General features: G+C 47.2%; 4 protein-coding genes and 2 non-coding genes across 10 annotated transcripts in view; 3 read left to right on the forward strand and 3 right to left on the reverse strand.

Moving 5' to 3' along the window:
* The window catches only part of RSPRY1 (ring finger and SPRY domain containing 1), a 38,202-nt gene extending 26,954 nt beyond the window's left edge, over positions 1-11,248 (forward strand). For all 4 annotated transcript variants that reach the window (XM_027685276.1, XM_027685280.1, XM_027685278.1 and 1 more), the window contains 5 exons: positions 2,664-2,775; positions 3,787-3,889; positions 5,312-5,464; positions 7,569-7,673; positions 8,581-11,248. In XM_027685276.1, coding sequence (XP_027541077.1) covers positions 2,664-2,775; positions 3,787-3,889; positions 5,312-5,464; positions 7,569-7,673; positions 8,581-8,677 — 570 coding nt within the window. In that variant the 3' untranslated portion in view covers positions 8,678-11,248. The remainder of the gene's footprint in view (positions 1-2,663; positions 2,776-3,786; positions 3,890-5,311; positions 5,465-7,568; positions 7,674-8,580) is intronic.
* Positions 11,249-11,613: 365 nt separating this feature from the next.
* On the forward strand, positions 11,614-18,741 carry ARL2BP (ADP ribosylation factor like GTPase 2 binding protein). 2 transcript variants are annotated; one of them, XM_027685337.1, is made up of 7 exons: positions 11,614-11,700; positions 12,541-12,658; positions 14,681-14,742; positions 15,743-15,849; positions 16,486-16,571; positions 17,801-17,897; positions 18,664-18,741. In XM_027685337.1, exons 2-7 carry the CDS (start codon positions 12,621-12,623, stop codon positions 18,724-18,726), a joined length of 453 nt encoding a protein of 150 aa, XP_027541138.1. In that variant the 5' UTR covers positions 11,614-11,700; positions 12,541-12,620; the 3' UTR covers positions 18,727-18,741. The 2 variants fall into 2 exon arrangements, with proteins under 2 accessions (XP_027541138.1, XP_027541139.1); XM_027685338.1 differs by having other exon boundaries at positions 11,631-11,700; positions 12,544-12,658.
* A 1,714-nt stretch (positions 18,742-20,455) lies between these two features.
* PLLP (plasmolipin) lies at positions 20,456-23,412 on the reverse strand. The gene is made up of 4 exons (XM_027685259.1): positions 23,299-23,412; positions 21,735-21,908; positions 21,178-21,297; positions 20,456-21,096 (listed from the first exon to the last, which is right to left on the reverse strand). Exons 1-4 carry the CDS (start codon positions 23,410-23,412, stop codon positions 20,983-20,985), a joined length of 522 nt encoding a protein of 173 aa, XP_027541060.1. The 3' UTR covers positions 20,456-20,982.
* Positions 23,413-24,118: 706 nt separating this feature from the next.
* On the forward strand, positions 24,119-24,201 carry TRNAL-CAG. The gene has a single exon. It is a non-coding gene; the product is annotated as a tRNA-Leu (tRNA).
* Positions 24,202-24,340: 139 nt separating this feature from the next.
* Positions 24,341-24,423, reverse strand: TRNAL-CAG. Its single transcript has one exon. It is a non-coding gene; the product is annotated as a tRNA-Leu (tRNA).
* A 1,066-nt stretch (positions 24,424-25,489) lies between these two features.
* The window catches only part of THAP11 (THAP domain containing 11), a 7,733-nt gene continuing 5,318 nt past the window's right edge, over positions 25,490-27,904 (reverse strand). The window contains exon 2 of the mRNA XM_027685260.1: positions 25,490-27,889. Coding sequence (XP_027541061.1) covers positions 27,606-27,889 — 284 coding nt within the window. The 3' untranslated portion in view covers positions 25,490-27,605. The remainder of the gene's footprint in view (positions 27,890-27,904) is intronic.

Below are 27,904 nucleotides of genomic sequence, written 5' to 3' on the forward strand. Positions count from 1 at the left end.
TCAGTTTTTCTGTGCTTCCATGAAGCTGTTTTTGTTGAATTTGGTGGCACAAGAGAAATCTTGTGTTGTCATTGCTACAGACTGACACTGTTCACACAAGTCCTGCAGAGCTGCTAACAGTGACAGCTTGTTATCTGCCTGCTGTTGTCTGGAAGCTACAGGGAACTTATTTCTTGTGGCTTAGTCTCTTCTTGGAAATTCTTTAGATAACAGTGGTTACTGTCTGTTTTTGTAAGTAAACAGTAAGTCAGTAGGAACCAGCAGTTCATCATGCACTCTTACACAGGTCACCAAGCAGCCCTCTTTGACATGCTTTCCTGTTAAATTAACTTTCATAAGGGAAAGAACTTATTTAAATTGACTCTGGGATAGCATGGTATCATCTGGTCTGCTGGGAGCAGCAGTATGGTACAGTTTGGGCATGTGAAAGCTTCTTATAAATTAAAAATAAGGATTACAAAAGGATTAAACCCTTTACCCCTTTGCCTTTATTCTGATAGTACAGAACAAGTGCACTGACATATTTTATAGTTTTCTTTGCTGTCCTTCTCATCCAGATAACTTTGTGTCTCATTCTTAATTCTAAGTATCCTTCTTCCTACTATTTACTTTTAAGATTATGTACTTGCTGCTATTAAAGCAAAATGTGCCATGTGCACATGAAGTCCAAACATAGCCAATCATCACAGAGATGTAACTGGGACTTGTTTCTTCTTAAATCTTGGTGGTAGCTCTGTATGGGTGTTACAGACTGTGTATGCTGTGGCATAATTTGCTTCAGTATTTTCACAACAGTAAGAAAGCATAACAATGACTACCCAAAAACTCGTCTACTTCAGCTTAGAGTTAATTTTTCATATTATCAACCTTCCAAACGACCATTGAAGTGCAAGCTAGAATTTTAGGACTAAAAGTCATGTTTGGCCTCACCTACTGCTGAGAATGGAAAGACAGCACTGGGATTTTAGGTTGACTCTTCTACTGGCTGAGCTTGAGTAAAAAATGCACCTACAGCCCTTCTTTATTTTTGTAATTTTACGGGTTTCTGTCCCTACTTGAAATTTAATTTAGAAGAAGAATTATATATTTAATGTAGAGTAAGCAGTTAAAACTGCTCATTTCTGATTATTATAGAAAAAGTCATTCTACAGCTGAGGCAAATGCAGAAGCTAAATACATACATGTGAGCAAATATTGATGGTGGGGGGTAGGGGAGAAATACATCAAGGAGATTAAACAGACACCAGTGGTGAGAAACCCAAGAGGAATGGAGGAGTAGCTTTTTTCACCACTTAAATTAAGTATTCCTGTGAGTTCAGAGGTCTTGCTCCATTTCTTCTAATTATTCATGTAAATAACATTGTCCTCTGCTGATGCACATATCTCTGTATCACATCCAAAGATCAGTCCCACATTTCTAGCATGGAATGAAAAGGTGATTTAAATTTAAATTAAAAAAAAAGTAAACCACACAGAAAAGAAAAACTCCAACCAAACAAAAATACAATGCAGACCTGTGCTGAGCACAGGCCTTGTAGACACTGAGTGTAACAGAAACTGTTGGAAATAAAGGGCCATGTGTCTGCCTTTAGGCTGCTAAGAGGCTTAAAAGATTTTTTTTTCCCTCCACTTACTGTTAAGGAGCTTGGTGTAGGTGCATTTTTCTGTGAGCGCATCCTGTACAAGGTATGAAAATGGGAGATGTTGCATCTCTGAGCAGGATGATTTTTCTGTTGCTGCAGCTGTTTTGCTGGTGGCTAAATGCAACTGTTATTTGAGTTCATCAGGTGTGTGTCCCTGAAATACAAGGATATCATCTGGGTATGTCACAAACACAGGCCTCAGAAGCCATATGCTCTTTATTTACAGCATGTGTAACAAAAAGACTAGTCCTAAATATGACATTAAACACCCATTAGCTGGGCTTAGCTTTAATTTGGGACATGGGAGGCTTGTGTAATCAGATGCTGTCTGGTATTTGCACTCCAGACAAATCATGCTGAGCATGAGGAAGTTACTTACCTTCCATAATGCTTTTGAGATTCATGTTTGGCCTCTGCTACATGACAGATTTTTCTTTTTCTCCCACTCTGAAACTCTTAGTTTTGTGTTTTGCCTTGGGCCTTATCACTTGATAATGTTTTCACAGTTTGAGGGAGGCTGGCACTGAAAAGGACACAAAATGCAATAAATTCAGTGAAAGGGCTGTGGGTTTGTTCTTTGTGTGCTGTAGGTTCTGGTGGCACGTGGGTATCTTGTGGGGGAAGGTACTGCAAGTTTGGTACTGGGACTTCAAGATAAGAGAGTGGTTATGATTCTGTGGTGACCTTTTAAGATGCAAAACTTTAACATGGCTATTTGGGTACTGACCTTCTGATGATTAAATATTTTAACAGGCAGGAGTGACTTGAGGTCACAGAGAATGGAAAACACTTTGGAAACAATATTCACTTCTCCCCTCCTCCTCACCCCAACAAATTCCTTTTTGCTGTGAAAATGAAACTATGACTAGTTTGAAAAAGAAAAAAAAGAACAAAAAGCATTACCCTGATGGAAGTGGGAGAAACCCTTCCTGTTCTTAGATGAGTGGTTTAGGTGAATAAAATAAGCTGTTCTGAGTGAGGAAAGGCTGCAGACTGAAATGTTTTGCTCTCTCTCTAAAGGAAGGTTATGGCATCGGGGACGACGAATACTCCTGTGCCTACGATGGCTGCCGGCAGCTGATCTGGTACAATGCCAGAAGCAAACCACATTCCCATCCCTGCTGGAAGGAAGGTATTCAGCCCATCTTCTGTTTATCCTGACTGGATTTCTGCACAGGATTTTTTTTTTGTACTCTTGCAGGTGTCTGTTAGTGTGTGTGAACAGAGCTGTCCCTAATCCCGATGATCCTAAAGGTTTAAGAATTATTGTGTCTTTAACAGTGGTCTGAATGTGCAAAGTGGGCACTACAGTCTTGCTCCCCAGTTTGTGTAAAGAGAATCTTGTTGCTTAAGTAGTTTTTCTTTTCAAAGGCAGAGTACAAACCACAGCACCAATTAACGTGGCTGGACATTTAATCATAAGATTTTTAGTCATAAGACTTTTTTTCCAGATGTTTGTGGCCCTACAAAACAAGGCTGAAATCTTCCTTTCTGGGTTCAAAGAGTTATTGTAGAGAAGGGGAAAAAAACCCTGATTTCTCAATTAGACTTTTTTTTTTTTTTTTTTAAGGAGGAGTTGCACTGTCTTGCTTACTTTAAATTCTTGGATAACTACTTGGACAGCAAAGTTCTGTTCTTGATCTCAGCTTTGAAATCTTGGTAGGAGCCTGTGCATGCCATGCTTGTGTGAACTGTGCCGCCTTCTCTTCTATTAGAGTTTTCTCCCAAGGATGGCTAAATTAAAACACCTCTTAAAAAAAATAAATAGCACAAGCATATTGGAAATTTATCCCCAGAACACACACTTGCTAAAGTCTATCTTCCAACAGGGGTAAAATAGCCAAGGAGTGACAGAGTGCAGCTTTCTTCTGGCTTTGGCAAATACTCTGCAATACTTCTATAACTGTGTAGTATTAATGCTCTGGCAGACTAAAATACTTTATTTTTTTACTATTTTCTCTTGGGTGTTTTTTTTTTTTTTTAATTTCTGTATCAATGTTTTCTTCCTTTGTGCTTTTGCAAACAGTTCCTTTTAAGTGAGACAACTCATAGTGACATTTGTGATATTTGAAACAATAACTGTTTCAGCTGCTGGCATTTAACAGAAGTGAAATCTTTAAATTGTCTTTGTTTTGCATGTAAGGAGACACAATAGGATTTCTACTAGACTTGCAAGAAAAGCAAATGATCTTCTATTTAAATGGAAACCAGCTTCCTGCTGAGAAGCAAGTATTTTCATCTGCTGTGTAAGTATATGCTCATTTGGAAGGACATGACCTCTATGGATAATTGTTTTAATTACATGAAGAGCTTCTAATTTGAGATGTAAATTCATATTTACTTACCTGAAGCCATCATTATGCAGGTTTCCCAGTTGAAAGTTGCTTAGAAAGCAAGAAGGATATAATTTTACAGGTGGATTTCAGGGTGCAAAATAAATACTTTGGACTTTCCAAAGGTAGGTTCAACGTGATGTTTTCTACTGTGCAAATTAGCACAGCATTAGAGTGGAATGAGGCTGTAGCAAAGATGAGCAATTTTCTGGTGCTTGAGGAATTTTTCTTTTAAAAGATAAAGCCTCAGTCCTGTAAATGCTGAAGAGCACATATTGATTGATTGATTGCCATTCCCTGGGGACAGCTCCTGGAGTAGCACATTGAGTATTCAGGGGAGGACATCTCTTGGCAGCCTTACAGAAAGGTGTTAGGTTTATTTTCCAAACTCCTGTAAAAATTAACACGTGGCTGCCTCCTCCAACTCTCACAGGGGAGTTCAGCCTTTTAGTTCTGAAAACATAAGCTGGTGTAATACTTGATAAAGCAGATTCCTGTGTAGCTTAATTAAACATTACAGTACTTTGTAAATTAATCCTACTGTGTCCAAGAGGCGAAGAGTAGTTCAGTTTAAAGAGTTGCAGAGTATCTTGTCTATTCAGCTTGCAGTGCTGTGTTCTTTGAGCATGTAATTTATATATTCAAGTACTTGTTAGAACTTAGGGTATTACTGAACTTGGGCCCTTGAGTAAATAAATTTGAAAGAGGCAGTAGCTGTGTTTTTACGAGCTGTCTGTGTGGCTGTGATGAAAAGGCAGCTGTCCTGAGCTAATCCTGCACAGGCAGGTGGGTGTTGTGCTGAGAAGCTGAGAAGCTCAGACCTGGACTCCTCCTGCACAGGTCCCTCACAAATGTACAAGAGCTTCAAGTTCCTCAACTTTGTGCCTGCTCAGACAAACCTGAAGGAACAGAGACCATGGAGGTGTCCCTTGCACTGGTGCTGCTCCTCACAACTCTGCCAGCAGCAGTTGTTTGGAAGAAAAATCCTTTTTTCCACTTCTGAAGAAAATACCTGAGCTGATCAGTGCAAGGAGGTTGTGGGAATTCAGAGATATGTATCTGCTCCTAGTGTAAGTGTGACTAATCCTGGTTGCAGAGTAGGCAGCCTTTATGGGCTGAGTCAGTAGGAAACTCGGATAAATTCAGCAGCTGAGAACTAAACAAGGGACGTGCAGCCAAAACTGGATGTTCTCCCAGTTAGCTGCAAAACTCTGGTATTGAAGGAACTTGTCTCTTTGTCTCAGGGTGTATTTCTGTATGGTAATAGTAGTAACATGTCTGGAAAGCTCTACTGTTATTTAAGTCATTCTAAAATACCTGTTCATCATGTTGCAGGTCTGGCTTTTTTGCTGCAGCCAGTTTCATGTCCTATCAGCAATGTGAGTTCAACTTCGGGGCAAAACCCTTCAAGTACCCACCATCCATGAAGTTTAGTACCTTCAATGATTATGCCTTTCTGACAGCAGAAGAGAAAATCATTTTGCCCAGGTAATCCTCCTGTTTGGTTTTGTGTGTTTGCATGCAGAGAAATAAAATGCTTCACTTCTGAGTTGCAGAGTCTTGTGTTGTACTAAGCAAAGTTAATTTTTTATGGGGTCATGCTTTCATGGGTCCCTTTCCCTTTGCTCCAGTGCAATTTCATGAGTAGGGCAGGAGATGTGCAACCAAAATCCATGAAATTAAATTTATTTTTTTTTAATATTAAGCTAAATTAAAATTAATTAGTACCACACAGTAAGCTGTTTTTAGTAGAAGTATCTCCTGCCATCTAAGAAGGATGAGCTTTGGTTGAGGAGGTATAGTCTTAATTAAAAAAATATGTCATATTTAAAATTGACCTGATTTGTGATTTGGCAGCATGGAGGTACTGAATGATTATAAGTTTTGAATTTTTCCTTCTTTTTTGAGCCAGATGAAAATTTCCCTACTTATGAATGATAGTACTGACAAAGGTCATTCAAATTTAGAACTGTTTTCCCATCTAAATATAAACCAAGCCAGATAGAAACGGGTTTGGGTACATTTTTCTTTAACAAATTTCTGGCAGGAATGAAAACTAATAAATTGCCTGGGTTTTGTCTGGTTTCAGTTATTAGTCATTAAATAACTTCCTGGAACACAAACAGTAACAGTATACAGTGTAATCTGGGATGTGGTGTACCCTGGATTTCCTGTCTGAAGATGGTCCTTGGACTGGTGCTGATGTATGTGGTTGAAATAATCTTAGGTTGCAGCTAATTAAGTGGGAGTTAAGGCTGTTGGAGGGGGTACCCCTGGCTGTAGTGAAATTTGGAGACTGGTTTTGAATTATCAAGCTCTTCAATCAAGTGCACTTGAGGTACTTCAGTATCGTAGGGTTTAAAAAGAAAAGAAAACAAATACTCCTGGATTGGAGTCACAGGTTGGCAAAGTTGGAGGTTTGGGGTATTGTATTTATGCAGAGAAAATCAAAAGGCAACTTGCAAGCCCATTTTGTGCTTACATACAGCCAGAATAAATTACTCCTGCTTGTGACTGCAGGTGCTTTAAGTGAGAGTCTGATTTAATCCTTAAGATGATCTCTTAGGTACAATTTTGTTCATCTCCCTTTTCAAATTAAATGTTCTTCTGTCTCAGTGGTGTCCCATGTTAGATGGGGGCTGTGCAGTTTCTCACTGTTGATCAGATGTGGTTGTTATTGATGTCGTCCTGGCACTGCTCTTGCAGTGTTTCAAACACTACCTGCTGCACAATTGGGCCAAAAGATGAGAAACAAACTGGGGGAAACTGGTTTCCTGTTGATGCCTGACTGGTAAAACTTGGCCTCCTGTGTTACAGACTATTTAATACGCGATAGCACTGAAAGGCTCCATTCAAGGTTGGACACTGCTGTTCTTTGTGTAAACAAAGCTCATCCCTCCCCTACAGCCTGCACTGCTTGGAAACAATAAGCCAATCCTAAAAAAGATAGCTTTGATCATCTTTAAAGTGATAGGAAATAAGGCCAAGGGCCCATACAAGTTGACCCTAATTATCCATGACAGGATTTAACATAAACTCACGTTGAGTTGTGCTGAATTTAGTGCAACTAAAATGTGAAATGTCTTATTTAATCAAATGGGGGATTTTTATCTGTTTACTCTCCCTTGTGGCTGTTGCCATACCGGGCTGTTGATTTTATTTTCAATTTTTATTCTTCTGAACTGTGTTAGAGCATTGTAGGGTTTCTGAGTTTTTTTGATACGTGGGTTTGTGAGGTTTATTGGGGTTTTTTTTCTTAAGTCCTAAAAGTACCCAGGACAATGTACTTTTCCTTGTACATAAATTGTACAAGAACAATTTTTTGAAGCGTTCAGCTGTGGTAACTAGAAGAATTGTTATTTCTCTTTGTCCCTTCCTGACAGACCAGAATAGGGAATCAAAGACTGTTTTGCACATCTCTGGGGGTGCTCAGCCTTTTTTGGTGGGAAGTGGTGATCGATGTTTATCAGCAGTGTGCTGTAGCACAGGCAAGTGTTTTGTTGGCCTTGATGCAATACTTGGAATAGTTTTGAATCTATTGCTTTGATTCAAACTAATGTGTTTGGGGGGGTTTCTCTCTCTCTCTCCTCAGACACAGGCGCCTGGCTTTGTTGAAGCAAGTGAGCATCCGAGAGAACTGCTGCACACTTTGCTGTGATGAGGTAGCAGACACAGAACTCAGGCCGTGTGGACACAGGTAAAACCTTAAAAAACAACCCAAACCCAAAGAAATGGGAAAATGTGTGTGTGACATTCAGCTTAGATGAGCAGTCCCTGCTCATCTTGATTGACTCCCCAGCATAAAGGAAATAACCTACCCTTCTTTTAAGGATGTGACAAGTAGGGTTAAGCACAGTATTCCCACCATTCCCCTCACCCTAGACCTGAGCAGATGTAATCCCTAATTGTGTGTGTGTTTGGGGAAGTACTGTGGCTACAAGTATGTGTGCTGCCCCTGAGCTACCAAATCTTAATTCCCTGGTGTCAAAGGCTTTTCTGATTAGTGCTTGGTAGAGATGCTGTGAAATCCAGATCACATGAGGAGAGCAGAAAATTCATAATATACTCAAATAGTCATCGAATGTTCAACAAATGGATTGTTTCAAGTCACAAAATCCTCTAAAAGCTAAAAATGGGACAGCAGTACGAGTTATACCATAATAGCACTTTCCTACCTTCAAGCAGGAAATTAATCCAGTTAAGTCCAGTTCCTTAGGGTTTTTAGAGCACTCATGGAAGGAGTCTTGCCATGGGTCTAAATGCTGGAAGGTTAAAAAGAGATGTGCCTGGTGTGTTTGTCAGTAAGTGGGCTGCTGCTGTCCAGACCAGAGTGAGTGCTGAGATTAATGAACATGGGCAAGTGTGATCCTGACCAGCTGCAGGTCTGGGAGGTGCTGAGCAGCAGGAGCTCCTCTCAAAGCCTGCAGACAGATCCCCAACACCTGACTTGCAATATCCAGTCTCCACACTGAAATACTTAACTTGGCTGTTTGTCTCTGGCAGGCTGATTAAACTGCTTAGTGCTTGTATATTATTCTGTTGTTGTTCAGTTCTTCATGCTGTAAGTGCAGGCTTTAACTGACTCTCTTTTTCTTCTCCTTCAGTGACCTGTGCATGGAGTGTGCCTTGCAACTGGAGACCTGCCCTTTGTGTCGACAGGAAATACAAACCCGAGTCAGACAGATCTCTCACATTTCATGACACACGTGGAGAAATGCCACAGACTTGTTTTCAGTGAACACCAACCAATACTGAAAGGGGAAAGCATCTCTAACCAGTCTTTATGCACATAGAACCATAGCCACGGCCAGATTTCATGCTAACCTGTTAATCTGTTTATCTTAAAACCGAAATCTTTAATAAGCTATTTCCAGTTGCCAGCAATGGGAGCTGGTTTCAGCAGTAAGGAGAGCTGCTAGGTCAGCGTGCTGTGGCTGTTGGTTCCTCTGAAGAGCAGAGGGGAGTGTCTCTTCTTCCCCCTTTCCTTCTCGCCTGTCACAAGTGCTGAAAAAGTTTGCACTGGAAGTACACGTACAATGCATTTTAGAAAAGAAGAGAAAATAAGTATCTCCTAAAACAGGGCCGTGCTGTCTTGTGCTCGAAAGTCTCTATTTTTGGCAGAAGTCAGTACTAAAAACAGAATGCCAATGTTTTCCTGTTTAATGTAGCCTCCTGCTGGTCAGAGACTCTGTTTTCCAACAGTGGATCTTGAACTGCTCAGAGACTGAATCTGTACACAGACTCATTTGAAAAGACAGTGTGGAGACTGTAGAGAAACTCACAGGTTTTAATAACTTGGTGATTCCAAAGAATGTTCTGATTTGTTTTTAAATGTTAAAAGATCGGTGGTATTTTCAAGTACATAACGTTTCTGATGCTTTTAACTTCAGTACCCACGTTTTTTTGTGAGGTTATAATTTTCGGGAGGTATTCTTAACTAATTATAATGCTGGACTGGAATTAATTTGATATTCTGGGTATTTTTTAAGGTATCATTGAACATCTTTTTTAATCAGTGTTGTTTTTGAAAGTTATATTCACTTTGGAAAAATTGAGCTATCTTAAAATATTAGAGGATAATTTTGGGCCAGTTTATTTAAAAAAGGTTATTTGGGTACCAATTTCAGTCTTATTCTGTAACTCCTTAAAAATGCACCTTGCTTGCCACGTGTCAGTCCTGCTCTGAGCAGGTTTGGGGCCACACTTCTTATTTTTGGTAGGGATCATACAGTGGGAAGCTCTGCTCCACTTTAATTACACATTTGTGATGTTTGTATGTTAAGGATGCATTTCAGCAGGCAGCTCTTGACTGGTTTACTAGGTTTCTACAAGGAATCAGGGTTCACAGCTGGGGTCAGTGAAGTAGCACAAAAATCAGTGGAGTTCTGCTTATTTTGCACCAACTGAGGATACGACTCGGTCTCTTCCAAGACTTGCACAGTTTGATTTTTTTTTTAATTATTTTTTTTTTAAATTGTCTGTCTGTGAAGTGGAACTTTACTAATTCACACACAACTCACAGCAAAACCATCCCACTTCTTGGCAGCGATTCAACAGCAGAAGCTGTTGTGAATTCCATGCTGCAATGTAGCTTATTTTTAAAGTCATTTATTATCTTTATTGTACTATCAAATATTAACAAAGCAGAGCTGAGGCTTCTTCCTGCTGAGCATTCTGGCTTCCTACTGACCTGAGCTCTGCACACAGGTCACAGGATCCAGCTCTCTAGCAACTTCTTTCACCTTCTGCCTTTGCTAACTCAAGGGTGCTGAACTTCATCCAGAGATGTGTGAATTAGGAAAGTTCTGTCCATCGTTTTCTTGTTGACTTTTGTCCAAATACAGACTGAATCCAGAAGTGGTGTGCTGGTTAGTGTTTTTGCTAAAGTGTGAATTCTCTTCCACCTTGGATGGAAGGTTTGATTAAAGTCAGACTGGCGAATCTGCCACGGGGACCTCATTTCCTCACTGACTGTACTTTGTAATGTTTTGCTGTAATCCACGTGTCCAGTCAGGGCTGAGTCCCTTCCTGCTCGGTGCTCAATGAGCAAACGTGACCACCATCACTGCCACGAGGGTGTCAGTGTTTCAGAATCACTTTAAGTGCTTCCAAATGCAATGATTGGTTTTTTATCCCTAAGGTACAAAGACAGAAACTGTACTTTAGGGGAAGAGTGGGACAGAACCATTTTGAACTCTGCCTTAATAGATTCTAGTAACTTCAGGGCTTTGGTTTCCCTGGCCAGGATTAACTGAGGTAAAATTTTCAGAAGTGCCTAGGACTCCTAATTCGTATCAGCTGCTGTATGAGATTAAGCTCTTAAGGCCCAGGTCCACAATGGCTTCGAGGCATCTGCTGTCCTCTTGAAATGGGGGGTGGCCTTAGAGCCTTGCTGCCTTTGTGGACACGGGACTAAGTGCCTGTGTTTATCGAAAAGATGTTAACGCTTTGAAAATTTTGCCCCAGACCGTCTTCCGTGCAGCTGGTGCTGGGCAGAGGAAGCCAACGGTGGCAGAGGAGGGGGAGAGCTGTGTTGCAGAGAACTGTCCTGTTCATTTCACAAAGGGAAAGACTGTACACTTTGACTGGCTTTCTACCGCCATCCGCGCCGGGGGCATCTTTAGTCCAGCTCGATACTCCACGACCGGTGCAGCGTCCCCCTCACTCCCTGAGGATGGGGATGGGAGGCGGCAACGACTCCACAGGCCCTTAGAAGGGGAAACGAATTGTAGCAAAGTTGTCCATTCAACAATAAAAAACATCTTGAAGGCTGTTCGTTGTTCTTTACTTCCTTCTGATGAGAGCTTGTGTTAAGTGTTTCGGTGCCGGTGGCAGCAGGAGCTCGCGTCCCTGAGGGGGGCGAACGGCACGGCCGGCGCGGACATTGGTGCCGGTGGGAGGCTCAGGTCACCCCACGGGTCGCTGTGCCGCAGCGCCTGGGGGCGGGCTGGGCCCTGTCCCTGCTCTACCAGCGGGTTAATTTAACAATTAACAGCGTTATTTGTTTTCTTTCCGTTCCCCCCCTCAGGACGCGCTCCCAGCCCGCCATGGCGGCGGCACCGCCTCCCCGCGCGGCCCCCGGCGCGCCCTGATTGGACGGGCGGGCCAGGGGCGGGCCCTGCGCCGGCAGGGCCGCGCCGCCATTGGCTGCGGGCGGGGCGGAAGGGCGCGTTCCCCAGGAGACGGCGCGAGGGGAGGGGGCGCCGCGCCGGCCGTGAGGGGCGGTGGGTGCGGGCGGGACGGCGGGACGGGGTGTGGGGTCAGCGGGAGCTGAGGCGGGGCTGTGGGCCCGGGAAGGGGAGGGCTGACACGGGGCCGCGGATCCGAGAACAGGGGGGCTTGACACGGGCGGGTCGCTTTCTGGGGAGGGAGGGTGACGGCCCGCCCGCCTGGGTGCCTTGGAGGTGGGGGATGAGGCGGGTGCCAGGGGAGGGAGAAAGCAGGGGGGCTTCGCCCCTTCCCCAGGAGCCGGGACTGAGGAGGGGGGGCGAGGGACGCGCTGGTCCCTCCCGCCGTGCTCGGGGTGATGCCCCGGGGCTGCTCCGGGGGCCGGCGGTGGGTACAGCCCGGCCAGGGCGGCGGGAGCAGGGCGTCCCCATCGTCCCCGGTACCGGGCGCTCTGTGCCCTGTCCCTGGGGACGGATCACCCCCTGCTCACCACCCGGGGCACGGGGGGACACAGCCCGGCGCTGGACAGAGCCCCTGGGATCGCTGTCCAGAGCCTGGTCTGGGACACTCTGGAGCAGGGTGGCATCTTCATAGGGCTTCGTGTTTATAATGGTCAGTCATAAATGTCTCAGCAGAAGACATGCAGAGGTGACCCAAAACCCCTTTCCAGGGGCTGACTGCAGGTGTGTGCAGGTTTGAACCTGTTCTCTGGGTAGGCAGAGAAAGTCCCTAGAGAATTTGGCTTATTACAGAAAAGAAGTAGCCTTAACTGTAGAAGAACAGGATTTCAGAATTCCTATGTTTAATAATTAAAAATTCTCTCCTGCTGTTTGGGAAGTGTATGATAGTTTAACGGTTGAATTTGTATTAATGCAAAGTCACGTGTTGTTCCTTAGCACTTTGTCCAAAAAGAAGAAATAGCCACTAAGAGCAGCAACGTACAGATTGTCTCTTCCAGTCTGGTTAGGCAGGAACGATGGAGACTGCTGATGGAGAAAACTTGGGTGTAGCCACGTGAGTATGCTACATTCTGTGTCAGATTTTCAAGAAGCTAATTGCTAATTAAAATATCTTAATAGGAATCTAATTACACGAATGAATTTACACCTCACTGATTAGCAGATTCTGCCTCTTAGGAGAACAAAGGTGAAGAATGCAAAGCTTCGGGAGGGAATAACGTCAGTGCAGAGTTTAGGTGAAGTCAAACTAAATATCACTGCTGTCAGTGTAGCACCAGGCAGCCCTGGCTGAGGGAACAAAATGAGCACTGTAAGACTGGAAATTATTTTGAAATGCAAAATTTGGTTTGAAATGCAAAATTTCTCCTTTTCAAGAGCGTTTGTCGTCTTGTGTCTTGGATTCTGAGGACAGACTATCCCTCTGTGTTTGAGTGTGCTCCTTATAAATCCTGAGACCTTTTACAGGTGCCCTCAACCAAATTTCACACTGGGAAATGCTAAGATGTGTGCTGATCTAGCTGCTGTGCTTGGCATTACGAGGTGACAGGGGCTTAAACCACAGGATTGCTGAGCCCGTGTCTCTGCAGGTGTCTGGATGCACGTGTGTTGTATAGAGGGATGGAATAAGTGTCTTCTGGGGCAGTTAAAATTCCATTACTTGACTTACAGACTTAAGCGAGGGTTAAATTCATACTTTTTCTGTTGCTGTTAGGATAAAACTAGTAGTGGCATTTATCTGGAGGGAGGAAAAATGGTGGAAATTATCCATAGCAAAGTCTCCTGCCCTTGCATGCCAAGGGGAGCGCCGAGCCCGTGACCTGCAGCCCAGGTGAGGTGCCCAGGTGTGTCCCCTCGGCCCGGGCCGTGCCAACCCCTCTCCCGGCCCTGTGCCGCCCTCTCGCGGGCTCTTCCAGGCCTTGCCTTGGCTTCGCTCGTCTCCCGAGGCTTCACGGATCAGGAATGTTGCTGGGACATCGCTCGGTGATCAGACGCCCTTTCAAATGAAATCTCTCTTTAATTTTTCCTGGTCAGAGTGAGCCCAGTGGCTCATTAGAGGTAAACTGTTGGTTAAACTGCTGGATTAATTTCACTGTAGTGTTATCTAATACCAAAATAATGAGCTTTTTAAAACTTGGTCTGAAGGGCTGTTCTGCTCTGTTTGCTAAAGAGACATTTGAAAGAGAGGGAGACATTTAATTGAATTTAAATGGTGCTTTCGCTGATCAAGGCTAATTTTTCCCTTGAGATTTGTTTTCCTCATGTGTGAGCAAAGCTTGTCTTTCATCTTCTGGAGAATATAGGAAGAGTTCATCCCCCACTAAAGATGAACTGTGAATGCCAGAGAGATCTGGTGGATTATTTACTGTGTCTGAACAAGCTGCACAATAATAGATTTAGCAGAGGGATCCAGTGTCCTGATGTTGGTCCCAGAGGTTTCTTTCCTGGATGACTTCAAATCCATAATGGTGTTTAATACTTGCTAATAATAGAATAACGTTAGGAGATTATCCCATTTATTTGGAGCACATAAGGATGTTTCTTGCATAAGAAAAATATTTAATTTTCTTCAGTTATGTAAAACTTTCTTATACATTTCAGTTTAAGTGGTTCCATTAGACCAAGTATTTCAGAATGTTCTCTAGAGTGTCCAGAGTTCTGTGATCACCATGTACAGTTAATGCAGGGAACAGAACATAAGGAAAGCTGTGGTAGCAGCTGGGATTTGTGGGTTGGAAAAGGCTTAATTTGCTGTTCTAATTACAATCTTTACATCCTTCTGCACCAGAACTAGAATTACCTTGACAGTAATGCCAGTAAAACAACATTTATTCTTTTTTTCAATTAGGCACCTTACTGGGAGGAACTATAGTAGAGGCCTGATGAGAATCTCCATGGAGCAGCCTTCTCATCAGTGTCATGGATTATTTTGTAGGTTGAAACTAGGAAGTTATTCAGTTATCTTGTAATTAACGGGTTTATTTGTGCTTAGGCTTTTGTTAACACTTTTTAATTTTAACTTTAACTTCTGCTGTGGTTGAAATACATATTTATGTATCCTGTCTTTCTTTGCTTTCAGCTCCACCCCCTCTAATGAGGAGTTTGATATAGTTGTTGGCTATCTGGAAGATATCATCATGGGTAAGGGCTGCAGCTACTTACAGACAACAACATGGGTGCTGAACATATTGCAGCCAACCTCAAAATACAAAGCTGGTCATGAGAATCACAGAATGGGGTGGGCTGGAAGGGACCTTAAAGATCATTTCTTTCCAAGCCCCTGCCATGGGCAGGGACACCTTCCACTAGACCAGGTCGCTCAAACCCATCCAGCCTGGCCTTAAGTGGCAGTAAAAGGTGTTAAATTCTCAGGGCCATGGTTTTAACTGAGAAGTCAGAGGGTGCAGGGAAGTAGTTGACAAGATGCCAAGGCAGAATTCCTGTTGATTGGCCACTGCCTGCTTTGTAAGAACAGCACACAATCTTTTTGGTCACATCCTTCCCAGAGAGATGTAGATTCTGCATCCTCAGTTGCCTGGTGATGTAGTTGAAGTTGGAGAAATGCTGTGTACACTTGGAATGTGTCAGGGTTTGGAAAGCTGAGACTGGTGTCTTTTAACACTGTGTGTAAGTAAACTTTCTATTTAGACCTGTTCTGTGTAATTTGGTAGTGACTTACCATGTTCATTTTTATTCTTGTTTCCATCCACAACTGGGGAAAAAAAAATCTTCATCAATTGAAAATTAATCTGTGGTTTTCACTAATACTTTTAAATTCAAGGAGAAAGAAAACTTACTTTGCATTCTTGTAGGGAAGAGGTATCCACTTAATAAAAAATACAGGTGTTTTGCTGGCTTGAGAGCCAGAACAAAAAGGGGTTCAGAATAAACAACTTTTATTAACAAACACAGAGCAGGAGGACTGTTGTGCTGACACTCCACCAGCAGCCTGTGTCCCCTCCCAGATGGGTCAGAGGTGGTGGCCCAGCAGCAGCTGCAGGGCTGGTGTGACGGACTCTGCACGTGTGCAGGGCTCTGTGGTTCCAGCAGGGAGGCAGAGGAGCAGTGAATGTGGGGTTTTGTGTTTCAGAAAGAATGACCAAACTCATAACTGCATGATGCATTTTTTGTTGTGGCCCAGATGACGATTTCCAGTTAATACAGAGGTCTTTTCTGGAGAAGCACTACCAGGAGTTTGATGACTCAGAAGAAAATAAGCTCATCTATACTGACATTTTTAATGAATATGTAAGACACCTTTTCCTGTTTTTCATATGTACTGCTTTTTTATTTTTATTTAGTCCCCCCCCCATAAAATACTGGGCTTCCATGGAGCAGATCCAACATTGTGCCTGCTGTCTCCTTCAGAAGCACAGCCACGATCTGTGAACAAGAAGGGTGTTTTCTCCTTGTTTTCTAGAGATGTTTTTGGAAGTTGTGTAACTCTTGAATAGAAATTTAGCCTATTGCAGTAGTAAGTAATGTGTTTTTAACATCTGAGCAAACAAAGTTTCTTCTTTCCCAGTTTTGTTATTTCCTGTATTGAACACTTCAGTCATATTCTTCATGCAAAGCATGATTAAGAAAGTAGACCAGTCTACTTGTCAATGCCATTAAATTAGTTAAAAATAGGACATAATTACTAGATACAGATGGTCAGTGTTTGTTCTCACCAACATCCTCAGCAAAAAAATGCTCAGCTCTTGTCTCAGGGGTGGTGTGAGAACAGACCCAGCAATGCCCCGCCGAGGAATCCGCAGTTGTGCCCAGTGAGGATCATGCAGAGTGTCAATAAGGTGTCAGTGCAAGGATGCTGTTTTGAAATCTGCTTCTGAAATGTGTCGTGATGTTACAGGGCAGGTTTGTTTGGGGTTTTTTTTTCAGATCTCTTTAGTAGAGAAATACATTGAAGAGAAGTTGCTCGATCGCATTCGTGGGTTTGATATGGTCGCTTTCACGGTGTCGTTGCAGTAAGTCCTTGCTTTGCTTTTGGCTGGGGGGGTGGTTTATGTGCCTCTCCATTTTTTTAATCCGGATTAAAATTTAGTTTTGACAATTCTCCTTTTAGATTATGGTTCCTCTTTAATTTAAAAAAAAGAAGTGTTCATGCAGGCAATGACTGACCACTTTTCCTGCCTTCAGCACGTCCTGCTACTCTTTCAGAATTATGATGCTGAAATATCTTGGGTTCTAAGGGGTAGGAAGAGAAATCAGAATGAGAACACTGGAGGATTTTCATACTTCTTGTCACTTTGAAGCCAAACCCTTAAAATGTTGGGTCTTGTTTATCTCTTCCAGGCACTTCAGTAGCCTGGTGGTGTTTTAGAGTCACGTGATGAAATTCCTTTATTGCAGTTCTTGTACAGAGCATTCAGAGAAGACTTTGGTTTGTGTTCAGCTTTTGCATTTGTTTACTTCAGCTTAACCAGCTTCTTGAAGAGATCACTTTTGAAAGATCACTGGTTTGCCCCTTGAATAAGAAAATCAAGTGTAATTAGGACCTGAGTGTCTTAAAACACTTGAATCAGTTTAATTTTTAATGCTCCTTAAATTGGGAAGTTACTCTGGATGCACATAGTACACATAGAGAACAGACTCTTTAAAGTTCCTGTTGAAGGAGATTTTTTTAAAGAAATAATAAAACAAACAAACAAAAAAACTAAAAAAACCCAACAACAACAATACAAAACAAACAAAAAAACCCAACCAAACCAGAAACAAAAACCCAACCCCTCACTGCTAGGAAAGTCTTGTTGAAATTTGCTGACAGGGGAGCTCAGAGCCTTTCTTCCAAAATGTTTTCATCCTCTACCAAGGTTTGTCAGTAATTGTTCTTACGGGCTGTGGATGGGCATCTGTGCCCCTCTCCAAACTCTCTCACTTTTCAAGGAACTGTCTGGCAGTTTCAGTGCTCAAGATAAATAAACAGAGGAATGCTACTGAGTGTTACTTTTGTTGACTTACAGGTCTTCAAGGACCAATATGATACTCTTAAGTCTTGGATTTAGATCAATATAATAATGTACTTGGATTGGAAATACTGCATGTTAATCTTTGACCACTGTTTTGCTTTATGATACACATTCTTGTTTAAATAGTGATTTAATTGTTCTACTTGTCCTTTTTGGCCTCGTGCCATTTTAAAATAACAAATTTTTCTGGCACAGTTTTCTCACCCCCCAACTTTTTCTCTCTGTAGACAACGCAAAGATGAAATGCCAGGTGATATATTTGATCTGCTTCTCACATTTACGGACTTCCTGGCTTTCAAAGAGATGTTCTTGGAATACAGAGCTGTGAGTATGTCACACACTGTTTATTTTCACTGGCACAGTGGCTTTTGGGTCTGTGTAGCTCCCCCTGGGAGTACCAAAGGTAAAGTTGCTACAGTAAGTTGCAGCCTTTAATCGAAGGCTGTACCAGAGTTAAAAGGAAAATTACTTCCCTGAGTGTCTTTTTAAGCTCATTTTTAGAAAATATGAATGAGCAATTCTTCAGAAACACACACTTTCTGCATCTTTGAACATTGATTTCCAACTGAACAGAAGGGAACACCTTTTCACTGTGGAGGTCTCTGAGCACTGGCACACCTTGCTTAGGGAGGTTGTGGGATCTCCATCCTTAGAGATATTCCACAGGTCTCTGGACATGGTCTTGAGTGGCCCTGCTTGAGCACAAGATTTGGACCAGATGAACTTCAGAGATCCCTTCCCACCTTGGCCATTCTGATTCTATAATATGGGGTTTCTTTTAGTTTTCTTTTTATCCTTAGTATGTCCAGAATTAGCTTTTTAAGCCTATTTCATTTGTTTTCTCCTCATCTCTGTGCAGGTTGGAGAAATAAACAAAAGTGTTAAAGGTTTTTGGATGAGGTTTTTCCCCTTACCCCAAGGATTCCTGCACAATCTCTTTGGGTTCACATTCAATCACAGATGTTCAAATAACATGTAATTTTATGTTGATTTGATGCAACAAACAGAGTATGCATTGCCTGTTTCCTTTTTTGAACTGCTTATTCCAGAACATCCTGGAGTCACAGATTTCTTTTTTCTTCCTTTCTAGGAAAAAGAAGGTCGAAGTCTGGACTTAAGCAGTGCGTTAGTGGTGACTTCATTAAACCATTAAACAAGTCATTCTGAAGGGAGTTCTGTTGTATTTTAAGCAAGGTCTATTCTAGTCTCAGAGGTGGAAGGCAACGATTCCCAAGAGAGATTCCCAAGAGAGATTCCCAAGGGACGGCCGGAGGGGGCTCAGCTCCGCCCCGAGGGCAGAGGGCGCGTGGTGGGGAGGGCCAGGACCAAGGGGCCCTTATCCAGGGGGGGTCAAATCAGAGCTTTCTGGGAGTTTTATACCCTTTTACAAGGTGGATGGAAGAGACTGTGAGAGGTAGCCTTCCCTTCCCAGCTCTGCCCAAACTCCTCCTAACATGTCTGCCAGGTCACATTCGAAGCCAGGCAGTTTGGGGCAGTGCCCAGCTGTTGCTGCTGCTGGCAGCCTTTTGCAGTCTGATATAAAGTGCCTGAGTTGCAGCTCGAGCTCGTTGTTCTTTGTCCTATTTCAGCTGAACACGGGGAACAGTTTATTCTTTCTGTTTTCTGCAGCAGCATTGCTTCACAGGAGATCATCTTGTTCCAAGCCCCTGCCGTGGGCAGGGACACCTTCCACTAGACCAGGTCGCTCAAACCCATCCAGCCCGGCCTTAGGCAGTAAAAGGTGGGAAATTTTCAGGGCCATGGTTTTAACTGAGAAGTCAAGGGGTGCAGGGAAGTAGTTGACAAGATGCCAAGGCAGAATTCCTGTTCATTGGCCACTGCCTGCTTTGTAAGAACAGCACACAATCTTTTTGGTCACATCCTTCCCAGAGAGATGTAGATTCTGCATCCTCAGTTGCCTGGTGATGTAGTTGAAGTTGGAGAAATGCTGTGTACACTTGGAATGTGTCAGGGTTTGGAAAGCTGAGACTGGTGTCTTTTAACACTGTGTAAGTAAACTTCCTATTTAGACCTGTTGATTTTGGTAGTGACCCACCATGTTAATTTTTATTAATTTAATTTTTTTTATTAATTTTCTTACTGTTCCTGATTTTTATATATCTCTCTATATATATTCATAGTTGTGGAAACCTGACCCGTGATTTACTCACTGACAACCAAATAAAGGCAGATCTGTCAGGGGCCAATGCTTTGTGTCTGGTTCCTTTTCAGTGCTCACCTTCCATCAGTGCAGCTCCATTTCCTGGGGCTGCCTCTGCAGACAACCTGGTGGAGCTGCTCCCGTGCAGAGCATGCCGTAAGTTTTGCAGTGTAGCTCACCATGCACCAGCCTTGGAACTCATTTAATCTATTTTTATTAGCTTGTACAATAAGAGTGTGAAAGGAAAAGCTGCTCTGCCTGGCTGGGCATCTCTTCTAGTTCTGACAAACGCCCAGAAGGTGAATTTGTGATCTGCATCACAGGTGAGCAGTGGTTCTGTGCTCTCCCTTGGTGCTGATCCCGCCAGTGTTCCCCGAGCTTTTGCAGACTTGGGTTTAATTTTTGAAAACCACCTGCAACCAACAGGCAAAACTGACTTGCTGGTTAATTAGGTGAACTCTGAGGGGCGTGTGGTGCTGAGTGGGGAGCAGGGAGTGATCAAAGCCTTGGCACCTCCTTTGTGTTCTTGTGGTTTGGATGCAGGCTCTGAGTGTGTGTGTGCTTAAAGCCCTGTGGGCTTGTTCTTTCTATTGCCAGGGATAAAACCCCACATGGAGTGGGGAGGGACAGTCACCTCTGCAGTGACATCTCTGCTGTCCCTGCCATGCTCTGCTATCCCTTCTCGCAAGACAAACTTTCTCATGACAGACTCCAGTGCTTCATTTAGGAATGTTTTTATTTAAAGCATAAAATTTGTATTTGAGTTGTTAGAAATCAACACAAGAGCAGTTAGGACTCCTTCCTTTGCTTCACCTCCACCTTCCAGCTCTGCCACCATTTCTGCATCCCGTTAATTGCAATTACTTACACTGTAGCTGTGAATGAGCACAGAGGGAAGCCGGGGCTTGGTTTAGTGAATTTTAGTATCGGAGCGTGCGGCATTGGCTGAGCCCCCTCAGTGGAGCTGCTCCAGCAAGGATCCAGGTGACCCTCAAGGATGAGCAGGAGCCGCAGCCTCCAGCGAGTCCGTGTTCTCCGGCGGTGATGACACCGGTCGGTGCTGTGGGCGCGTCAGCTGGAAGCATCATCGGAAACCACGGAGCAGCATCCACGTGACCCAGTGCTGACCAACTGCTGCCAGCACGGGCTGGTCCCAAGGCGAGCCCTGGTGGCACACAAGGCTCCGAGCCGCCGAACCGGGCACAAGCTGACGCAGGGCGGCCCGTGGGTGGCTTTGCCGTCCACTCCTTACGCGTGGTCAGTCACTTGGCTGGTGGCCGCGTTGCTGCCGAGCCCCTTCCAGGCGCGGAAGCTGAAAAAGGTGCTCACCCCGTAGATGATCATGGTGAGACAGGAAAAGAACTGGAAGAGGAGAACACCCCCCCCGGGTGACCACGGTGGCTGCCCCAGCCCCTCGGCCCTCCCCTGCCCGCCGGTACTTACGGAGGCCGCGGCTCTCCGGTTGTAATCCCACTGCCGCCAGGACGTCGGCTGGACGGCGGCCGCGCACGTGACGAAGGCGGTGATGTACAGGACGGTGGCCACGGCGTTGTAGATCATCAGCTGGGGGAGGCAGAGAGGAGGTGGTGAGGCCTGGGCTCAGGCTCGTGCATGCTGGGATGAGGGATGAGCAAAAGGCTCAGTTTCACATTCCTCCCTGTTCCCCAGGAGAACCAGCGGAAAAGGGCCCAGCCCCTCACACTGGGAACAAACGCCGGGTTAACGTCACATCAAATGCTCCCCAGGTTGTGCTGAGAGGTTTCTGTTTGACACCAGCAGTAACACCAAAACCTGGCTTTAACTCTCCAGATTGACACAGGACTCTGCATTTTGAATATTCACTAAGCAATTGAGGGCCACAATGAAAGAATATCATTGTCCAAAGTGCAGGGGATTTTGTTCCGTCAGCCCAGAAGAGCTTGAAGCTTTGGTCCTCTCAGACTGTCTCCCCAAGCTGTTTCCCATTCAGGGCCCTCCCTCACTCCCTCTCGGCTACGCACCACAAGGGGCCAGGGGATCACGTAAAACTTCAGCTGAAGCTGCAGGAGGTAAGTCATGAAGAAAAGGAGTGTTAGTATCCAGCAGAAGAGGGCCACAAACATCACCCAGCCGTAGGCCGCGTGGAGGTGGTACGTTGTGGCGGCGATGAGAGACCACACCAGCAAGCCGAGCACCTGTGGGGTGAAACAGGGAAGGTGTTGAGGGGCTGGTTCCTGCAGGTGGAACACAGAACATCGCCCACCAGCACCGACAGCAGTTGGGTCCCCCTCGCTCCAGGAAAGCAGGGGCACTCTGGGGAGCAGAAGGGCTCTCTGGGGAGCCGCTCTGCCCCTGCGCAAACCAGCACCGCTTATTGTCACGGCAGAAACACAACAGCCTTTGTCCTGCCCGCGTACAACGCCCTGCTGCTCGGCCGCCCCGACAATGCCTCCTTGTCTGTCACATCCATTTCTAACACTCGTGATCAAGAAATATGTGCTGGGTAGAAACATGTTTAGGGGGCTCCTCCGGGAGTGGGAGGTGGCATGTGTGAGCTGCCCTGCTCCAGCTGCTGGGGGAGAAAAGCGGGAGCCCTTAGGAGAGAGGATTTGGGGAGCAGCGGGTCTCAGTGGATGGGCGAGTGTGTTTAATGGTGCAGCTCGAGCAAGGGGCTGGAGAGGTGGGACCAGCTGCAGGGTTGAAGGGTCCCTTCTGTTGGTTTTGATCCCATTCCTCTTTCCTGGCGCTCCTGCTCAGCACCCCCAGCAGCATCCTTCCCACCCCCTTCCCTGAGCGTTTGTTCCTGTGTCACAACCAGCTCAGCCATGCCCGGGGGTTGGAATCTGGAGCCAGGAGCCAGGTCCATGCCAGCTGTTTTCACAGGGGCTGCTAGGGGCACATCCCACTGCTGCCCCACCAACGCTGCCCCGAGGAGAGAGGACGAGCAAACCTGCGGGGCAGCACCGTGGGCAGACCCCGGGGCAGGTCACACGTGGCCCCGCAGGCAGCTGAACGCCCACCCGTCTGCTCTCGTGTGGCACCCGAGGTGCCAGGAGGGAGCAGCGGCGGGAGTTCATTCTGTGGTCGCCTCCGATGCTGAAGCGATGGGGAGGGTGACTGGTGCAAAGACCCTTGGGCTCGTCTGAGAGCGGCCGCCAGAGCCTGGAGGACAATCGGGAGGGCTGGGAGTGCCCAGGGAGCGCGAGAGCCCCATGAGCGACCCCAGGACACCTCAGTTGGGGGCACCGTGCTTCACACACACCCCCAACCCACTGCCTGTGGGATCCCCCCAACCCAGTGCCCATGCGGATCTGCCGTGCCTGGCAATGGGAACTGCGTGGAGTTACAACCAGCAAAGGGTGTGAGGACAAGAAGCCGAATTTTCCTCTGGCTTCAGAGAGGGAAGGACGAGGAGGGGGCTGCGGTGCCTCAGGGTTAGGGATAACATAGGGTTGGACACCGGGGATGCGGTGGGGATGGCAGCCAAAGGGAGCCCGAGCTGCCTCCAGCCAGGGCTGCGAAGAAAAGCATCCCAAGCGGGTGATGCCCTCCCCGCTCCCGCCGCGTCCCATCCCCGGTACTCACGGCCTGGGTGCCCATCAGCCCCCCGAGGGGCGAGCACAGGAAGGTGCCGTCCAGGGCCGGGGCGGTGCCCGGGGAGCCGCTCCGGGCGCGGGCAGCACCGGGCAGCCCCGCCATGCCGCGGGCACCGGCACGGCCCCGGCACGGCCCCTCCGCGGGCGGGTCCGTGCCGAGCCCCGCGCTGCCCCCGCCCCGCTGCCTCCGCCCGGCCCCGCCATGTCCCCGCACCAGGGAACCGGCGACAAAGGGCGGCCCCCGCCGGGACAGCTCCCCCCCCCGCTCTCCTCCCGTCCTGGGGATGCTCTGTCTGGGACACTACGAGCCTTGTGCGCAGCCCGTGTCCCGCTCGGTGCCCCGCGGACATTCTGTGTCCCCCCAGCGCATCCCGGTGCCTGGCGTTGCTCCCCCGCGGGGGCCGCGCGACACGCGGTGTTCCTTGTTGAATCCTGGAATGGTTTGGGTTGGAAGTGACCTTGTAGCACCTCGTTTCAACTAGACCAGGTTGCTCCAAGCCCGTGCTCCCAGCCTGGCCTCGGACGCTTGCAGGGATGGGGCATCCACAGCTTCTTTGGGCAACCTGTGCCAGGGTCTCACCACCCTCAGCTCCAGGAGGTTCCTGTCAGCCCATTTCTCCAGCCTGTCCAGGTCCCCGTGGGTAGCAGCAGGACCCTCTGGACTATCATCCCCTGCTCCCCGTTTGGTGCCATCACGGAGGTCGTTACTGGAGATGTTATTCACGGCTGGATCCAGTGTCGCCCCCGGGGCGTCCCGGCCCCGCCCGGGGTATGATGGGGCCCGGCTCGGGGAAGCGCAGCGGCGGCAGGTCAGGATGGCCGAGCGGTCTAAGGCGCTGCGTTCAGGTCGCAGTCTCCCCTGGAGGCGTGGGTTCGAATCCCACTTCTGACAGCTCCTTTTGCGCCGCCCGGCGCCCTGTTTTGCCTGAGAGGAGGCGCGAACCTAATTAAAATAAACAAAGCGCCGCTATTAAAAGCAATTAACCGAGGGAAAGAGGCGAGTGCAGCAGCAGCGCAAAAGAGCAGCCAGTTGTCAGAAGTGGGATTCGAACCCACGCCTCCAGGGGAGACTGCGACCTGAACGCAGCGCCTTAGACCGCTCGGCCATCCTGACACCGCTGAGCGCGCCCCCGGCCCCGCCGTACACGGCTCGGGGCCCACCGAGGATGTGTCGCCCTCCCGGGGCCCGGAGCTGGGCGCGGGCAGCCCCCGGCCGCGGTGCCAACACTCACAGAACCACAGCGTATCCTGGGCGGGGAGGAACCCATAGGGATCACCCAGTCCAGCTCCCGGCCCTGCACAGGACACCCCACAGAACAATCCCACCCTGTCCCTGAGAGTGTTGTCCAAACGCTCCTTGAGCTCTGCCAGGGCTGGTGCTGTGACTTCCCCGGGGAGCCTGTTCAGTGCCCGGCCACCCTCTGGGTGAAGAACCTTTTCCCAATATCCTGAAATCTAAATCTCCCCTGGCACAGCTTCAGCCGTTCCCTGGGGTCCTGTTACAGAGAGCAGAGATTGGAGCTGCCCCTCCGCTGCCCCTCGTGAAGAAGCTGCAGCCCACGGTGAGTTCTGCCCTCAGTCTCCTCTTCTCCAGGCTGAACAAGCCAAGAGACCTCAGCCACTCCTCGTATGACTTCCCTCTAGACCCTTCACCATTTTTGGATGCTTCCTAAAAGCTTTATATCCTTCTTATACTGTGGTGCCCAAATCTGCCCCCAGGAGTCAAGGCGAGGCTGCACCAGCACAGAGCAGAGCGGGACAATCCCCTCCCCAATCCCGCAGCTTCATTTAACATTCCCAGTTCAACCCGAAAAATGTGACAGATGAACCACAGCTGAAATTTTTTGCTGCTTACAATTGTTGGAGGTTGGAGGCTTCCCACAGGCTTCCTCCTGTCTAAGGCGTGATGGAGGAAGGAGAAGGCACGGCCCCCCATGAACCAGCCTAAGGTAGGGGAGAGCTTGCATGTACTTTCTTTGAAATTGTAATTCCACATCCCAAAGTCCCTGGTTTCAGACTGGTTTTGAGCTATTAGTCTCGGACTCCTCTTCCTCACTCTACATGAGTGTAAAGATATTCCTGCTGTTTCAGCCACGGAGTTCTTGAGAAATGACAAAGGGAAAACAAGACACAGCTGCCAACCTTTCAGAAATACATGTATCCACCACACGGAGACGGGAAACATAAGAAAACAAAATATACTTTATTAAAATTAAGCATGTTAGCACCTCAGTGTAACCTGGAGAAGTCAAACAGTCCAGCAGGTAACCAGTCCAGCAGGCCAAATGGCTGAACATCCTGAAGTGCATCCCAATGGTAAAAAAGTACCATGACTGTCACGACATGCACATTCTCAACACTCTAGGATGCACAACCAGCCTCGTTTGTCAGGAGGGATGTTGTGCTGCCTATTGTCTTGATGGAAGCATCTATATCTGCTGGACCAATCTCATATGTTAAATCCAATGTTGGAGCAAGTATCTGCTTGTCTTACAGTAAAGAAACCAAAACAACAAGCCAAACCAACCAAACAAAAAAACTGCTGCTAACTCGACTCGCGGGAAAATCAGTGTAGCGTGGAGCTGGAGAGCTACAGATTGGAGAGAATAAATTAAAATGAAATAACAGGAAGTACTTAGTACATGGATAGACATGAAGTATCCTTACAGTCGACCATCCAACTTGGCACACAATAGAAAAATGACCCATGCATCACATAGCAGGCTGGGACAGCCTGGAGCTGAACGGGCTCCAGGATCAAAAGAGAAACCTCTGGCTACCAAACCCCACAGTGCCCTTTTGTTCGGTCCTACACAGTGTTGAAGCTGATGGTTGTAAAGCTACATTAGCCAGTGTTACAAAGATTACATAATTTCAAACTAAAGATACTTTTTACACTTAGAAAATACCTCTATAAAATTCAGTAAAAGTGACATCCCAATCCACCGAGTGCAACGCACTCGGGTTCCAGAAGGATCTCACAGACCCAGGAAACCCCTGGGCGCTCCTCGCTCGAAGGTGAATATGGGCACAGTGTGGTGAAGTGCCTTTTGTTCTCAACATCCACTGTCATCGATGCATCGCCACAGGGCTGTGCTGGGGCACCAGATACTCTCCTCCTCCTCCAGGGTGCTGAGGTATCTGTTCCACCAGCTAAGCTGGAACTAATAACCAACCCAAACTTGTGGCCTTGCTACCCTCACTCCACCCTCTTTCTAGCCAACGCTGATTTGGTTTCCTGTCGCAGAAAGTGAGGGGACTGATGCTGGCTAGAGACAGAAACTACACAATCATTCCACATAGATTTGTTACAATACTCTTAAATCTTGGTTTAGAACACGCAAGCAGGTTTCAGTATGGTCTTGCCTAATGTACAGATTATTAGTCATGCCAACTAGTTGAGGATTAGACAGCAAAGGTTTGCAACCACTGCAGGTAAACTCGCTTCGCTTCTGTTTCATCCCGGTTCTCTGAACGAAAGCCAAGGATTAAAATTCCAACGTGTTACAAAGCCTCCGTTTCATTAGAAGGAGTCTTAAGCCAATGAGATAAACTACAGCTGTCAAATGCCACCGGGTTCCTTGTCCCAGTCTGTAATCCTTCCTAGTGCCGAGAGCATCGAGACGCCCGTAACGAACACGCGCGCGCTGCGGAGAAAGCAGAAACTACAAGGTAAAAGAGCACTCTTTAATCTGGGGGTTCTGTCACGCCAGGGACAGCAGTCTGTTATGGCATCAGTAATTTACTGAAGGAACACATCACCCTGAGAGGGTTTCTAAAGCTTTCCTCGTCCCTCCGCTGAGCGAGGCCGGACGCGGCATCGCCGGTCATTCCTATGGCGGGTGCGGTGCCCGGGCAGCCGGACACGCCTTCTCCAGGGTAGTGTTGCTGTTACCTCACTCGGTACAGAGCGAGTTCGTTTGTTTGCCGAAAACTGATATCCTACATCCACTCAGTGGCGGCTCGGGCCCCAGCCACGCTACGAGCAGCGCGATCCGACACTGCCGGCACAGAGCGGGTTTGACGGGCCCGGTGTGAGGTGACAACACTGGGGGTAACAACACCGGGGGTAACGTCGGGGTGATAACGGGGCTGGGCACCGAGCTGATCCAGTCCAGGCAGGGCAATCCGATGGCGAGGGCTCGCCCGGCTGGGGGCCGCTGTGGCGCGGGCGGGAGGGACCGGGCAGCGACAGCCGGGGGCTGAGGGGCCGCGGTCCATCCCACCCCCGCCCTGCCCGGCACCTCTCCGAGGGCGGCGGGGACTCCGGGACGGAGAGCCCCGCGCCGGGCGCCCTCAGAGGCCGTGGCGCTTGCGGGTGCCGGCGCTGGCGGCGTGGAGCAGCCGGTCCTTCTCGCGGATCTCCTCGCGGAGCTGGGCCTCGGCCAGGCGCAGGCGGCGGATGCTGCCCTTCATCTCCTTCATCTTCACCTCCAGCAGCGCGATGATGTCGCGCTGCTCGTTCAGCTTCCTCAGCAGCTCCTCCGACGTGGTGCCCGACGACAGCGAGTACGAGTGGTCGGGGGGGCCGCCCTCCGCCTGGCTCTCCTCCCCCGCCGCCGCCGCCGCCGCCGCCACCGGCACCGGCACCGGCA

Source organism: Neopelma chrysocephalum, unplaced genomic scaffold, assembly GCF_003984885.1.
Source record: "Neopelma chrysocephalum unplaced genomic scaffold, ASM398488v2 Primary Assembly neopelma1_68b, whole genome shotgun sequence".
NCBI lineage: Eukaryota > Metazoa > Chordata > Aves > Passeriformes > Pipridae > Neopelma > Neopelma chrysocephalum.